Below are 13,906 nucleotides of genomic sequence, written 5' to 3'. Positions count from 1 at the left end.
CTACCCCAAGTCTATCTCTGCTATTCTTCTTTCCCTCAATATAGTTAAACTTCCCTTTCCCTTTTTTCACCTTAGCATTTATTGCTGGCCTCAGCTCTTTTACATTCCTAACAGTTTTTAATGGACTTATCCATGCGTTTATATTCATCCTCCCTTACGGGCTCTTTCATCTTTTACATGTCTTTTAACTTTAAGTTGTGGATAGGTTCTTTGTGTATCCAAATATGTCTCTGGACACCCCCATTTTTCCTCCTCATTGAAATACAGAATTTCACCCTTAAGAGCTTTCCATCCCCCAAGTGACTCTCTCCAAAAATTATTTGTTTTCTACTCCATCTTGTGACAGAAGGGCTATTCTCTCTTTCCCCATCCCGTTGGACAGGGAAGTCATTCTCTTTGTTCATGCTATGTGACAATGATTCAAATACAAAAGTATTTAATATTTTGATCTGATACTTCATTCATTCCACTCACTTTTTCTCTCATATTGATTCTCTTAAAATTTATAAAGTGAAGAGCTCTGACATAAAGCTTTAATACTGGATACACACACAAGGTCTCTGAAGGGAGATTTTCTTTACCAGTTTTTCTGTGTCCATAGTATAAACTAGCTGATATTTGTGAAGATCACAACTCTTAGTGAAGGTCCATACACTCATAAATAAAGATGAATTTTTTTGGGGAGGGGGAGGGTTTTGGTCAGTCAACAAGCATTATTCAAGTCTTGCTGTGTGTGAGGGATATGCTAAGCTCTGGGGATGCGAAGGTTGTTAATGTCTTCCCTACCTTTAATATTTTGTAATTCCTTATCTATGAATATAATGCACCCTCCCAATATAATGTAAGTTCCCCTTGTGTTTTCTGTTTTTCATATCCCTAGCACCTACCACAGAGCCTTACCAACAGTTGATGCTTAATAAATATTTCTTGAATTCTCTTCACTTTGAGTAAGAGATGAATGTTCATGAAATGCTTTCCTACTAGCATGTATAAGCTTAAGTGTGTATTTTACAATGCTGAATAAAGTATGAGCTTGCACGAAAGGTTTTCCCACAGTCGTGACATTCATAGGGTTTTTCTCCAGTATGAATTCTATGATGTTGAATCAAATTTGCAAGTGCAACAAAAGCTCTCCCACATACACTGCATTCATAGGGTTTCTCTCCACTGTGAATTCTCTGGTGTTGTATAAGGTTACAGTGCTGAGAGAAGGCTTTACCACATTCACTACACTCATAGGGTTTCTCTCCAGTGTGAATTCTCTGGTGATCAATGAAGTTAGAGCCCCGAATGAAGGTTTTCCCACATTCATTACATTCATAGGGTTTCTCGCCAGTGTGAATTCTCTGGTGTTGTATAAGAGAAGATCGTGTACTTAAGGCTTTTCCACATTCCATACATTTATAAAGTTTCTCTCCCGTGTGAATTCTTTGATGCTGAATAAGGTTAGACTGCTGATAGAAGGCTTTGCCACATTCACTACACTGATAGGGTTTCTTTCCAGTGTGAATTTTCTGGTGTTGGTTAAGATTAGAACTACGGTTGAAAGTCTTTCCACATTCTTTACACTCATAAGGTTTTTCTTCTGTGTGAATTCTCTGGTGCTGAATAAGGGATGAGCTTACAGAGAAGATTTTCCCACATTCATTACATTCATAGGATTTTTGTCCATTTTGAATACTCTGCTGTTTAATCAGGCCTGAGTTCTGCCTGAATGTTTTTTCACATATGTTTGATTTATAGTATTTCTCTCCTATATGGACCCTCTGGTTAGTACTCTGTTGGGAACTTTGTCCATTTGTATCATATTGATGAGGCTTTTCTCCTGTAAAAATACTCTGCTGTTTAATATGCTTTGAGTTCATACTGAAGCCTCTCTCAGATTCACTAAATTTGGAGGGCACTTGTCCTGGGCTAATGTTCCTATGGATCACTGTCATTGGCTTGACACTTTGTTGTCTGAAAAGTAATTTCTTGAGTTTTTTCCCAGCAGCATTCCTCTGAGATCTCATTAAACTGTCTTTGATTTCACAGGCATTATGAACTTCGGATGGCTGGGTAATATTTCCTTTGAGTATTTCCAATATTGCCTTCTTAGATCCCTTTTTTTCAGATATTTCTTGTGTGGAAATAAATTCCTTTTTCTGGTTGCTGGTCTCACAATCTAAAACAAAAGATATTCATTCATTCCTTCATTCAACAAAAATTCACTGAAAGCCTATGTGTGCCAAAAATCCTAGGGTAGATAAGCATGTATATACAGCTGAGGGTACAGGTTCTCAGACCTTATGCTTTAGTAAGAAGTAAGAGACTGCCAGCAAATGACCTAATTTGACCATTCTTTGAAGGAGACAGACATCAAAATCATAGTGGGAGGAGGAAGTGCATTTTGAGATGTAAATAAATCTTACTTTTGGCAACAAGGGACTGTTAATTAACAACTATTGTCTCATCAGGGATCTTCTTGGGAAAGAGAAGGGATGGGGAGCTAGAAGATGAAAGAAATAAACTCTGGGAATAAAAAAATAAAGTGCATATAGCTGAGCCCCAGGAGGAAGAATTAAGAGATCAGTGAAAGGAGTCTAAGAGGTGGCATACGTGATCCCACCTACCTATCAAAGACCAAGAGCAGCTGATCGGAAGGCTACTTAAGCCTTCTTGCTTCTTACCTATGTTTTTTATCTATATCTGGATTTATGTCCCTATAGTGAAAAGAAGTAAAAAAAATTAAGAGGAGCTAGGTACTAAACTGGGGAGGGGTGGAGGGAGAGGAAGGGGATAAAAAGCAAGAATTCTTGTTTAGAAATAAGTCTGGGAAGAGAAGATTCTAGGTGGTAGTGGACAGGTAAGTAAGAGGAGAGAAGGAAATCAAGAAGGTAAAAATCTGTAGTTAGCGGAAAGGAAGAAATGAAGCTTCTGGAGAACATTGACTGATGGCCAAGAAGTGTTTCCAGGGCTTTATACTAGTAAATAAATCCAATACAAAATAAACAAATATAAACAAAATAAATCCAATACAAGACACTGTGTAATAAGCGACATATGTGTAGCACAGATTTAATAGGAAGACAGATCATCTGTGTCTGGGGTGACCAGTCAGTAATGTAGGAATGGCAAGCCCTTGGCCAGTGATGGAAGGCACTTAAGAAGTGGCAGGGAAAAAAGAAAATGTTGGAGGGGCTCTGGGAAGAGGAGAACTATAATATGCTATTGATGGAGCTATGAACTGTTCCAACTATTCTATAAATTAATTTGGAATTACATGAGAAAAGTCACTAAGTAATTCATACACTCTGACCTAGAAATTACAGGAATGTAGCCTGTGAATAAGGAGAGATTGAAAGTGAAAGACAAGGGCAGCTAGGTGGCGCAGTGAGTAGAGCACTGGCCCTGGAGTCAGGAGGACCTGAGTTCAGACACTTGACATACTTACACTTGACCTTGGGCAAGTCGCTTAAACCCAATTGCCCTGCCTTCCCCCTCCCCCCCCCCTTAAAAAAAAGAATTAAAAAAAAAGAAAATGAAAGACAGAGGCAAGCTCCCAAAAGAGACAGGACGGGGTAGGACCAACCACACAATGAAATCAGAGAAGGCAAGAACTGTATCTTCTACTTGCTTTGAACTTTCTGAAAAACCTAGTACCCCAAAGAGTACACAGAAGGAGCCCAGTAAATGCCTATTCAATCACTGAATGAAGGAAAAGTTCTCTCACTCACCTGAACAGTTGCCTCTCAGAATCTTTCTCTTCTCGGCTACCTTCATGCCCAGGACCCATGGTTCTTCCCCTCGTTCCAGCTGGGATATCACATCAGGTTTGGACACTGGAAATCCTAATCATGGGGAAAGAAATGGGGAAGAGTGTTTTTTTCTTGGTTACGAAGGGCTGTCCTAGTTTCAATCCTAGCCATATGTAGAGGCAAGCAAGTTGGAGAAGGAACTATCTGGGGGGCCATGATAGGAAGGCCCAGGGAAGAACTATGTACCCTAGGAAGGGGCTTCAGGGTTGTATTCCTCCAAGAATGAGTGGGTCCAGAGAATTTGTGATCAGGGCAAACGAATACTTGTTTTATATAGCCTTTCCCCATTAGTAGAGTAGAACACTCCCATTTTTGGAGATGTCACCATTGGACCTTTCCTATACCTGGACAACAAGGAAGCTGGACGAGAGGGAAGATTCAGGCTCAGAGAAAACTTGAAGGAGTTACCCATTTTCTTCTCTGCATGAATCTTATGGCCTGGGAAGCCAAGATGGGATTAGGAATTTCTGATCCCTGAGTTTAGAATCCAAATCCAAATTCCTTAAGATGTTATAGTTATTTGTAATATAGGAAATCATGAAGGTCAGGTCTGAGTCCTAAGAAAGACACCTTACCCAATGAAATCACATTTCTGTAGGTCTCCAGCATCACATCCCTGTACAGACATCTCTGAGCAGGGCCCAGGTAGGCCCATTCTTGCTGGGTGAGGTATACAGCCACATCCTCAAAGGTCACCAATGCCTGAAACAACACCCTCCTGTTGTAGCCCCAGGGATTGTTCCAGGGTAGAGGACGTGATAGTATGAAAGTCATGGGCAAGTATGCATGTGCATACTACTCATTATATCAAATGTGTGCATTTTATTAATGTTTGAATGCTGATGTCTATGAACCTAAGTAATACAAGCATGTGTATGTATGTTGAACATAACGGTTGTCTATGTATGAAACTCACTTCTCAAAAAGATGGACACACTTGGGAGGTGTAGGAGTGTTACAAATAGTACTCCCCTCCCCAACAATGGGTTGAGATCACTGTTCCAAACCCTCTTTTTCAGGTACAATAACTCAGAGAGACTATATACAAATTCTATGACCCAGGTTTACAAACTATATGCAGGTGGGTTTGGCAGGGAAAAGGAGAAAGTCCATACAAAATAACTCATGGTTGGGTCTAACCCAGTTCCTGGAAGTAGAAACTAGGGCTCAAGTTCATGGGAAGAAGAGAAGTGCTTAATTTAGGGAAGGAACTAAGACTATGAGGGGGCTTAGGAGTGGTCAGAATGAGGTCTCAGGAAGGACAGCTCACCTGAGGCCTGGATGATAGGAGCTCAGCTGCCATTGCCTGGTTCTCTGTGTTCCTCTTAGAGGCATAGGCAGAAACCTGGGGAGCAGATGGAACTGGAGAAGGAAAGGACCATGAAGAAGACCATACCTGACCCACCCTAACTTTCCAACTAATATCTCATCTTGGGGTTTCTTAGCCTTCTCTGGGTCCAACCAGGACACAAGGACGACCCTTTCCTGTTCCCTCTGTGGTCACATTTTAAACATGTTTGTGTGACCCATTGTTCATCCTGCCAACTGTGAACATGACTGCACGTGAATACTATCAACTATGCAGACCAGGCTAAGCACCATCTCTGGCTGAGGGTAGTGCACTGTTAATTGGAAAGCAAGAGGCATGCATATCATCTGGTCTTTATTGTAATCTATTCCCAAAATAGAGAATGTTCTCTCTTTTCTGCCAAGACCTTTCCATTTCCCCTTTTAAAATCTATTTTCAAGATTCATCACCTCCCTTGTTTTATTCTAGTCACCCCCTGAAACTGCCTGTCTGTTGCTGTTTACATGGAAAGAGTTATTTATCATTAAATAAATACATTCAAAAAAAGACTCACAGTGTATCAGCCCCTTTCCTACCTCCCTAACTTTATTCTTCATCACCCTCCTAAAGGCATTGCCTCTCCAATCAAAATGATGCCCTGAATGCAGTGTGACCCAGTCCTCAATCAGGGCACTTTCAGATCTCTGGGAAAGCCTGCCCAGGGCCATCGTCTCCTTCCATCAATAGTTGCAGAACTGCCCAGCTCAGATGTCTCAGGCAAGAGCTAGAGAATATTGGGGAAATCTGAAAAACACAGGGTAAGAAAAAGGCATGAGGAGGTTAGGAGGGGTTATCATGTACTGCACTGTCCTGAACTGCCTCCACACCAATGGGAAACTCCACAAAAATGAGCCCTTTCATCTTCTCCAATCCCCTCCTTCATCAAGGTAAAGGGCCAAGATTATACTAATTTGTCCCCAATCCTTCCCCACACAACACGCATACTATGCACGAGGCTGCCCCAATGTCTTCCACAGTTGAGTTTGGGCTTGGGGTTCAGCGATCAAGTTCCTGATCCCATCTGTACTCCAGATGTTTCCACCCCTGTTTTCAGGCCACCATTGGTCAATCCAGTTAGGAACAGGATACTTCCCTACAAGAGACCCAGCCTCCCTGCCTCAAGTCAAGGACCCTTCTCTGTGATTCAATCTTCCCCAAACCCACTGTTCTATCAAATTTTCCTGTTTCTGTTGTGGATGTAATTCTTCCAGGCACCCAGATTCACAGCCCCAATGTTATCTTTAACTTCTGACTCTCACTTACTCCAAATAGTTAATCAGCTGCAAAATCTTGTCATTTCTCTCTCCACAATTCCTTTCACCTGTCCCTTCTCTCCATTCACACAGCCATCATCATTTCACCTCTTCACTGTATTACTGCAGTGGCCTCTTAATTGGTCTTGCTGCCTCCGGTTTCTTTCCACTCTTCATCCTCCACACAGCGTCCAAAGGATTTTCCTCTAAGATCACACAAAACACCTGTTTCACTTTAAAAGACCATTATCTATCTTTCCAGCCTCATTACACACTATTCCCCTTCACGTGCTCTTGTCCAGTCAAATGGGACCTTTGCCTGTTCTTCATACGCAAACCTCCCACCTCTGGTTCTTGTACTGGCAGTCCCACAGGCCTGGAATATATTTCCTTCTCCCCTCTGTCTCTTGGAATCTCTAATTTCCTTCATGGCTCAACTTAACAATCACTTACTAAATGAGGCCTTTCATTATCTCCCTGGCTGCTATAGTCTTCCCTCCAAAATTATGATTTTGTATCTCTTTTATACTCATTCCTATATGTACATGCCTTCTCCCCTGGCTAGACTGGAAGCTTTTCAAAGGCAAAGATTTGCCTTTGTTTCACTTTTGTTTCTATGTCCTCAGTATCTAGCACAGTCCCTGGCACACAGTAGGTGGCTAATAAATGCTTGATGTTTGATGGCCAGAGGAAAGAGTCTGGCACACAGAAGGCCTAACACTTTTGCTGTTTACTGATGGCTTGTTTATGAAGTTGTTGTTGCTGCTGTTCAGTCATGGCCAACTCTGTGACCTCATTTGGTGTTTTCTTGGCAAAGATAATGGAATGGTTTGTCACTTCTTGGTCCCAATGACACAGCCTTTCAGCATGATGAAGTCATTGGTCACTTCACCATAGTGGACAAAGCCTCCCAGAGGGTTGATGCTCTTGTGGAACAGATCATAATCAGTGGACGCATTGTCTTTGATCAGCTTGCCATTCTTGATCTGGTAGACCTGGCTAACCTCATAGATCTTTTTGTTGATTTCGGTGCGATGGTGGTAGCCCTTCTGACCATCTCAAGCCACAGAGAAGGTAGGGTGGGCAGGATGCCAAGCTCCAATACATACTACCTTATGCAGTCCTTTGTGGGTTTTTCAAGGCAGTTTCTTTGTGTGCCAGTGGCTGGTGACACATTTGGAACCCTTGCCCTCGATCACTCCAATGATATCAATCATCTTATCCTACCCAGACACGGTGGACACAGGCATCTGCTACTCCAGCTTCTCGGGGGCCCAGTCCAGTTTCTCAGCCATGCTGCCACAATTCACCTGGATCTCCATTAGGTGAGACTTCTTGTGCCTCAGAGGAAGCAGGCACATCTGGGTGTGGGCAAAGACACAGGTCAGCTGGCAGTACTTTTTCATACTGTTGAAGTCTTTCTCTAGCTGCTTTTTGCCATCATCGTCTTGCCACTTCTTGCAGTACTTGGTGAAGGCCTTCTTCTTGGACTTATGTCAGTTCTTACAGAATTGCCTCTTACATTCACCACTGATATGCTCAGCAAAGATGGTTTTGAAGCTCTGAAGGCCTCGTGGAGTTTGCACATAGCTGACAATGCCTACAATGACCATGGGGGGGGGGCGTCTCCATGATGGTGTCATCCTTGACCACTTCCTTCTTGTTGACCTTGGAGCCAGGCCTGTCCACCTCTCCAACAATGTGGATCATGCCTGCCTTATAGCCCAGAAAGGCTGTCAGGTGGATGGGCTTGGCAGTGTCATCTTTGGGGAAGCTCTTCATCTTTCCCTAGTGCCTGCTGCTTCTCTTTTGAAACAGGAAGCACAGAGACCCATGGCTGAGAGCAGAGGCCTTCCTGTGGGACATGCTACTGCAGTTGCACCTGTGGCCACTGCCCAGGTGAGTTGGGAGAGAGCCTATACTAGCTGGTCTTAACTGGACCCTCAATACAGAAAAGTAATCCTACTATTCCCTAATAGATTTCCTATCCCGCTCACCACAGCAGCTGTTCCAAACCTTCTCTTCTCTCCTCCAGCCTCTCCTACCACACCCTCCACCCACCTCTTCAGCTGAGGACCTTGCCTTACACATGACTGAAAAACTGAGGGTCATTCACCCACTGAGCCCATTCTCCCTTCTTCCTCATCTCACATCCCTTTGACATTGTCCCCCGTTGTTTCTTTCACTCCATTCTTATGATGAGGTGGCCCTTCTGTTTGTCAAGGCCAGCCCTCCAATCTTTGATCTCATCACCAACATTTTCTTCAGCAGATTGCCCCAATCATCATCTCTACTCTGAATAACATTCAGTCTCTCCCTATTTCCTGGTTCCTTCCCTGCTACCTACAAATACGCCCAAGTCTATCTAACCTTAGAAAATCCTGACCAGATCTTATCATGCCCCTCAGCTATTGTCCTATATTTCTCCTCCCCAATGAGCTGAACTCCTAGAAAAAGCTGTCTACACTAGATGCCTCCACTTCCTCTCTTGATCTTTTCCAAATGAAATTTTTGTTAAGCACTTAACACGGTGCCTAGCACACAGGAAGTGCTTAAAAAATGCTTGTTCCCTTTCTTCATCATTAAACTGAAACAACGCTCTTGAAAGGTAACTATTGCCAAATATCATAGCATTTCTCAGTCCTCATCCTTATTCCTCTACAGCATACGACATTGTCACTACCTTTTCTTTCAGGATATTCTCTCCTCTCTGAGTTTTTGTTACTCTGCTCTCTCTTGGTTCTGTCTATCCATTCCTCCTCAGCTTCTGCCATAGATCATCAGTGTCATGCCCACTAACTGTGGGTGTCCCTAAAGGCTAGTTTCCTTTAAGACTAAAGTGAAGTGATCAAAAAAGAGGAAAAAGGACCTATATTAACAAAAATATCTGCTGTAACTTTTTGTGGTGACAAAGAAAAAAAACTAAGGGTATACCCATCAATTGGGGAATGACTGAATGAATTGTGAATATGAACATAATTGTGCCATAAGAAATTATGAAGAAGATGGTTTCAGAGAAACCTGAGAAGACCTGTATGAACTGACGCAAAGTGAAGTGAGCAGAACCAGGAGAACAACTTATACAATAACAACACTGTTAAAACAAAACACCTTTGAAAGACTTAGAAAGTCTGATCACAATGATGACTAAACAAGATTCCAGAGAACCAGTGATGAAGCATGCTACCTACCTCCTGGCACAGAGGTGATGGAGTCAGGGTACAGAATGAAATATACATCTTTTGCACACAGCCAATGTGGAAATTTGTTTTGCTTGACTATACACATTGACTACAAAGGTTTGGGTTTTTCGTTTGTTTTTTAGTGGGAGTTGGGGGAGGTGGAAGAGAAAGCGGATCTTTGTTAACTGAAAAGAATCAAGTTTAATTTTTTTAAGAGACTCAGCTCAAGTACTACATCCTACAGGAGGTTTTTATTGCCACCCCACCCCCCCACCCCCATGGATAGTACCTTCTCCTGTAAGGTTACTTTCCATCTACTAGGTATTTAACTTGTATATACTGATTTTTGTATATATTGTCTCTACCATTACAATATAAACTGCTTGAGATTAGTCTGCTTTTTTTTTCTTTGTAGCCCCAACATTTAGCCCAGTCCCTAGCATACAATAAGCACTTAATACTTGTTGACTGATTATGAGAGAACGGTGTTCTTCCTTTAATGACAATTATGCCTATTAGTTATTATTATATGCAGAAAGAATTTCTAATAGTATTAAAAAAGGAACAGAATTCTGGTAGGTCTCTCTACTGGGGACAACTCAGAAGTTAACAATAAATACTGGGGAAGATGGAGTTGGTAATAATTTAAACCTGAATATTCAATTCAATAAACATGTATTATGTACCTATTATGTGCAGAGTACTACATGTCCACTGCTCTGGAGAAATATAAAGTCCCTACTCTTGTGGGGGTAGTACGGGTATAACATACACATACAAATAATTATAATACTTAGGTACATTAGAAAGATGAAAAACAAAGTACTATGTGAGATCCAAGGAGATTTCTTTTTTATTTTTAACTACTGGGATAACAGGGAGGGTTTCATAGAGGAGATGACATTCGAATTGGGCTTTAAGGCTTTAAGGATTGCTAGGCATTCAACAGATTTTAGCATAATCTGAAAACATCATACCCTTTTAGCCCTAATTCATATCATGGTCCAGAAATCAATTCAATTAAAAAAATTTTTAAGCACCTACTTAATAGAAGACACTGTTTCAGGCACTGAGGATGCAACATTGAAAAATGGTACCATTCTTGACTTCAAAGAGTTTACATTATACTAGAGGGGAAATGGCACATACACAAATAGACAGTGTCTCACACATAGTAAGCAATTAATAAATGCTTACTAACTAACAAATGAAGCATAAGGAAGGGTGTCATGAAGGCCAAATGAACTAGGAGATTTTGAAAACAAATCACTTTCAAGGCGAAGAGGGCTGGAATAGGAGAGGGGAATGAAGAAACGTTTCATGGAGTTGAGTACCTTGAAAGAAGATTTTGACAGGTAACAATATATAATCTAGTCAGTAGAGGAGACCTGTGCAAATGAACGGAAGCATTAGGATTTGGAGAATAGTTAGTTGTCCAATTTAGCTTGAAGGGAAGTCATGTGAATTAAGACTAGAAAAGTGGGATGGAGCTAGATTGTGAAGGATCTTCTATATCAGGTTGCGGAGTTTTGTAAAAATTGTTTTATTTTTCATTTATGGAACAAAACAAGTATTTCAATAACATATAATAAAAATGATTCCATATGAAACTGCATATCTACTATGCAAAGCTTCCTATTCCTTTCAAATATACATCAAATTTATCATGTAAATTTCTTTTTTCCTTTTTTTTGTTTCTGCCATAATGCTTTCTCATTTTTCTAACAATTTTTTACCAAATAATGAATTCTTATTGCAAAATCTTGTCTTTACACTGGTCAGACAAAAGGGTATTCTGTTTATTTGCTGCTATAAATTGTATGTCTACTCTATTCCATTGATGTATGTTTTGATTTCTTAGCCAGCATAGATATTTTTGACAATTACTGCCTTATAATATAATTTAAGATCTGGTACTCTTTCTTTTACCTCCTTCCTTCACATCTTTTTAAAAAATTATTTCCTTTGATATTTTTAGTCTTGACCTATTGTAATTACAAATGAATTTCATTGTTTTCTATTTCATTAAAATAATTTTGGTAATGGATGGGAATGGCAATGAATATATAAATTAGTTTGGGTAAAATTGTCATTTTATTATATTGACCCTGCCTGCCCATGAACAATTAATTTCTCCAGTTATTTAAATCCGATTTTATTTGTATAAAAAGTTTTTTTAAAAACAATTTTCTTTATATAGTTCCTGAGTTTGTTTTGGCAGGTATATTCCCAGGTATTTTATACTATGTAAAGTTATTTTAAATGGAGTATCTTTTACTGTCTTTTCTTTTTCTTTTTTTAAAATGTATTTATTTTTAGTTTTCAACATTCATTTCCACAAGATTTCAAGTTCCAAATTTTCTACCCATTTCTCTCCTACCCCCACCCCAAGATGGCATGCATTTTGATTACCCCTTTCTCCAGTCTGCCCTCCCTTCTATCACCACTCCTTCCTTTCCCCTTACTTCTTGTAGGGCAAGATAGATTTCTATACCCCATTGCCAATATATCTTATTTCAAAGTTAATGTTTTAGATGAGATAATAGATGAGATAATAATGAAAGATTTTTGAGCAGAGGAGTGATGTCATCAGATCTGTGCATTGTGAAACTAATTTTGTCACCTGTATAAAAGATATATTTGGGAAGTGAGAGACAAGGAGAGACTGATTGATTGATGAGGCTATTACAAAAATCTAGATGAGGTGACAAGGTCCTGAATGACAGTGATGTGATAGATGTAAAGAGAAGAGGACATATGCAAGAGATATTCAATGAGTACACTGAACAGGACTAGAGAATGACTGGAAGTGGGATGGGGTGGGGGTGGGGTGCGAAGGGAAGGGGCAGTTATGGAAACAGTCAAAGGTGACTCCAAGATTCCGAATTTGTGTGACTGGGAGGATGGTGCTGGAATCCACAGAAATAGGGAAGTTGAGAGGAAAGCAAGTTTAAGGAATAGGAAATAATTAGTTCTGTCAAGCTGGTCTACTCTGTCCTGAAATATGCCATCTGTCCTTTTGCCAGCCAGTTTTTGCTTATACTGTTCCCTATGCCTAGAATGTCCTGCCTCACTATCTCCACATTTTGAATTCCTAACCATCCTTAAAAACCCGATTAAAATTCTAATGCCTCAGTCAGTCAATAGGCACTTCTTAAGCACCTACTATGTGCCAGTCCTTGTGCTAAAAAGCACTGGGGATTAAAACGCAAAAAAAAAAAATCCTCTTTTCAAGAAGCATACAATCTAATGGGGGAGACAATGTGAAAATAACTATGTACAGACAAGATAAAAACAGAATAATTTGGAGATAATCAACAGAGGGAAGGTATTAGTATTAAGGGGGACATTAAGGAGGAAAGGCTTCTTGTATGAGGCAGGATTTTAGCTGGGACCTGAAGGAAGTCAGGGAGGCCAGGAGGCAGAGATAAGGAGGGAGAAAATTCCAGGGATGGGGACAGCCAATGAAAACGCCCAGTCCAGAGATGTGAGAATTATGGCAAGGAGGTCAATTTCACTGGACTGAAAAGTATGTGGAGGTGAATAAGGTTAAAAATATGGAAAGAGTGAGGTGGTGGGGGGAAGCAGGTTATGAAGCACTTTGAATATATTTGATACTAGGGAGTCACTGGAGAAAACTTCCCTGATCCACCCTCTCAGTACTTAATGCTCAAAAAGGAAAGGAAAACAGGCAGATAGGTCAACGATAAAAGATCATGAGCTTTATCAATGAGAAACAACTGTAGAGGAAATGAGTCTACAAAGATTTTGGCAAGAGAGCCAACGAAGTTCCATCATTCCAAAAGCATTTGTAGCTGAAACTGGTAGGACAGCAAAAGACAGGAAATGGTACAGATTTGCCAGCATTGCTATAGTCATTTATTGTCATCAACAATAGTAAAACCACCATGTTTGGATTCTACCACCTCAGTGTCCTATGTTTATGAGAAGTGGAAATGGGACTTAAGATGTTGGGAAGAGCTGATGAACCTAAGAAGAAATTCATGCTAGAGATGACACAGTTTTAAAGACACATTGATCTTTGAAATGTTTAAGAGATTTCAAAACAACATGCAGTACCATAGACACTAATTTCATGTAAAAAAGTGTGATTGAAGATCAGCAATTGGCAACCCATATACCTATTTTTTCATCTCTGTAAAATCTCTACAATAAGTTTATGCATTCGTTATCCAAAAGTACAACTGATGCCATGGGAGGTGGTGGGGCCTCTCTTACAAGAGATCTTCACAAAAAAAGACTAATGTCTACTTGTTTGGTGTGTTGTAAAAAAGATTCTTACTCAGTTATGAGTTGAACTAGACT

General features: G+C 40.4%; 1 protein-coding gene and 1 pseudogene across 1 annotated transcript; both read right to left on the bottom strand.

Moving 5' to 3' along the window:
* Nucleotides 1-366: 366 nt before the first annotated feature.
* LOC118830339 (zinc finger protein 501-like) lies at nucleotides 367-6,604 on the bottom strand. The gene is made up of 6 exons (XM_036737289.1): nucleotides 6,409-6,604; nucleotides 5,682-5,889; nucleotides 5,068-5,159; nucleotides 4,373-4,499; nucleotides 3,717-3,830; nucleotides 367-2,164 (listed from the first exon to the last, which is right to left on the bottom strand). The coding sequence occupies exons 3-6, from the start codon at nucleotides 5,098-5,100 to the stop codon at nucleotides 996-998; spliced, it is 1,443 nt and encodes a 480-aa protein (XP_036593184.1). The 5' UTR covers nucleotides 5,101-5,159; nucleotides 5,682-5,889; nucleotides 6,409-6,604; the 3' UTR covers nucleotides 367-995.
* Nucleotides 6,220-8,264, bottom strand: LOC118833501 (annotated as a pseudogene).
* Between the last annotated feature and the right edge of the window lie 5,642 nt (nucleotides 8,265-13,906).

This window comes from Trichosurus vulpecula, chromosome 1 (assembly GCF_011100635.1).
Source record: "Trichosurus vulpecula isolate mTriVul1 chromosome 1, mTriVul1.pri, whole genome shotgun sequence".
NCBI classification, from domain to species: Eukaryota; Metazoa; Chordata; class Mammalia; order Diprotodontia; family Phalangeridae; genus Trichosurus; species Trichosurus vulpecula.
This window is presented reverse-complemented; position numbering and strand designations above follow the sequence as displayed.

Coding starts and splice junctions, on each gene's coding strand:
- LOC118830339 (XM_036737289.1), bottom strand. CDS start 5,100: ATGGCAGCTGAGCTCCTATCATCCAGGCCTCAG. Junction 3,831..4,372: donor CAGAAATGTGATTTCATTGG/GTAAGGTGTCTT, acceptor CCCCATGATTAG/GATTTCCAGTGTCCAAACCT. Junction 2,165..3,716: donor TCTGAGAGGCAACTGTTCAG/GTGAGTGAGAGA, acceptor CTTTTGTTTTAG/ATTGTGAGACCAGCAACCAG.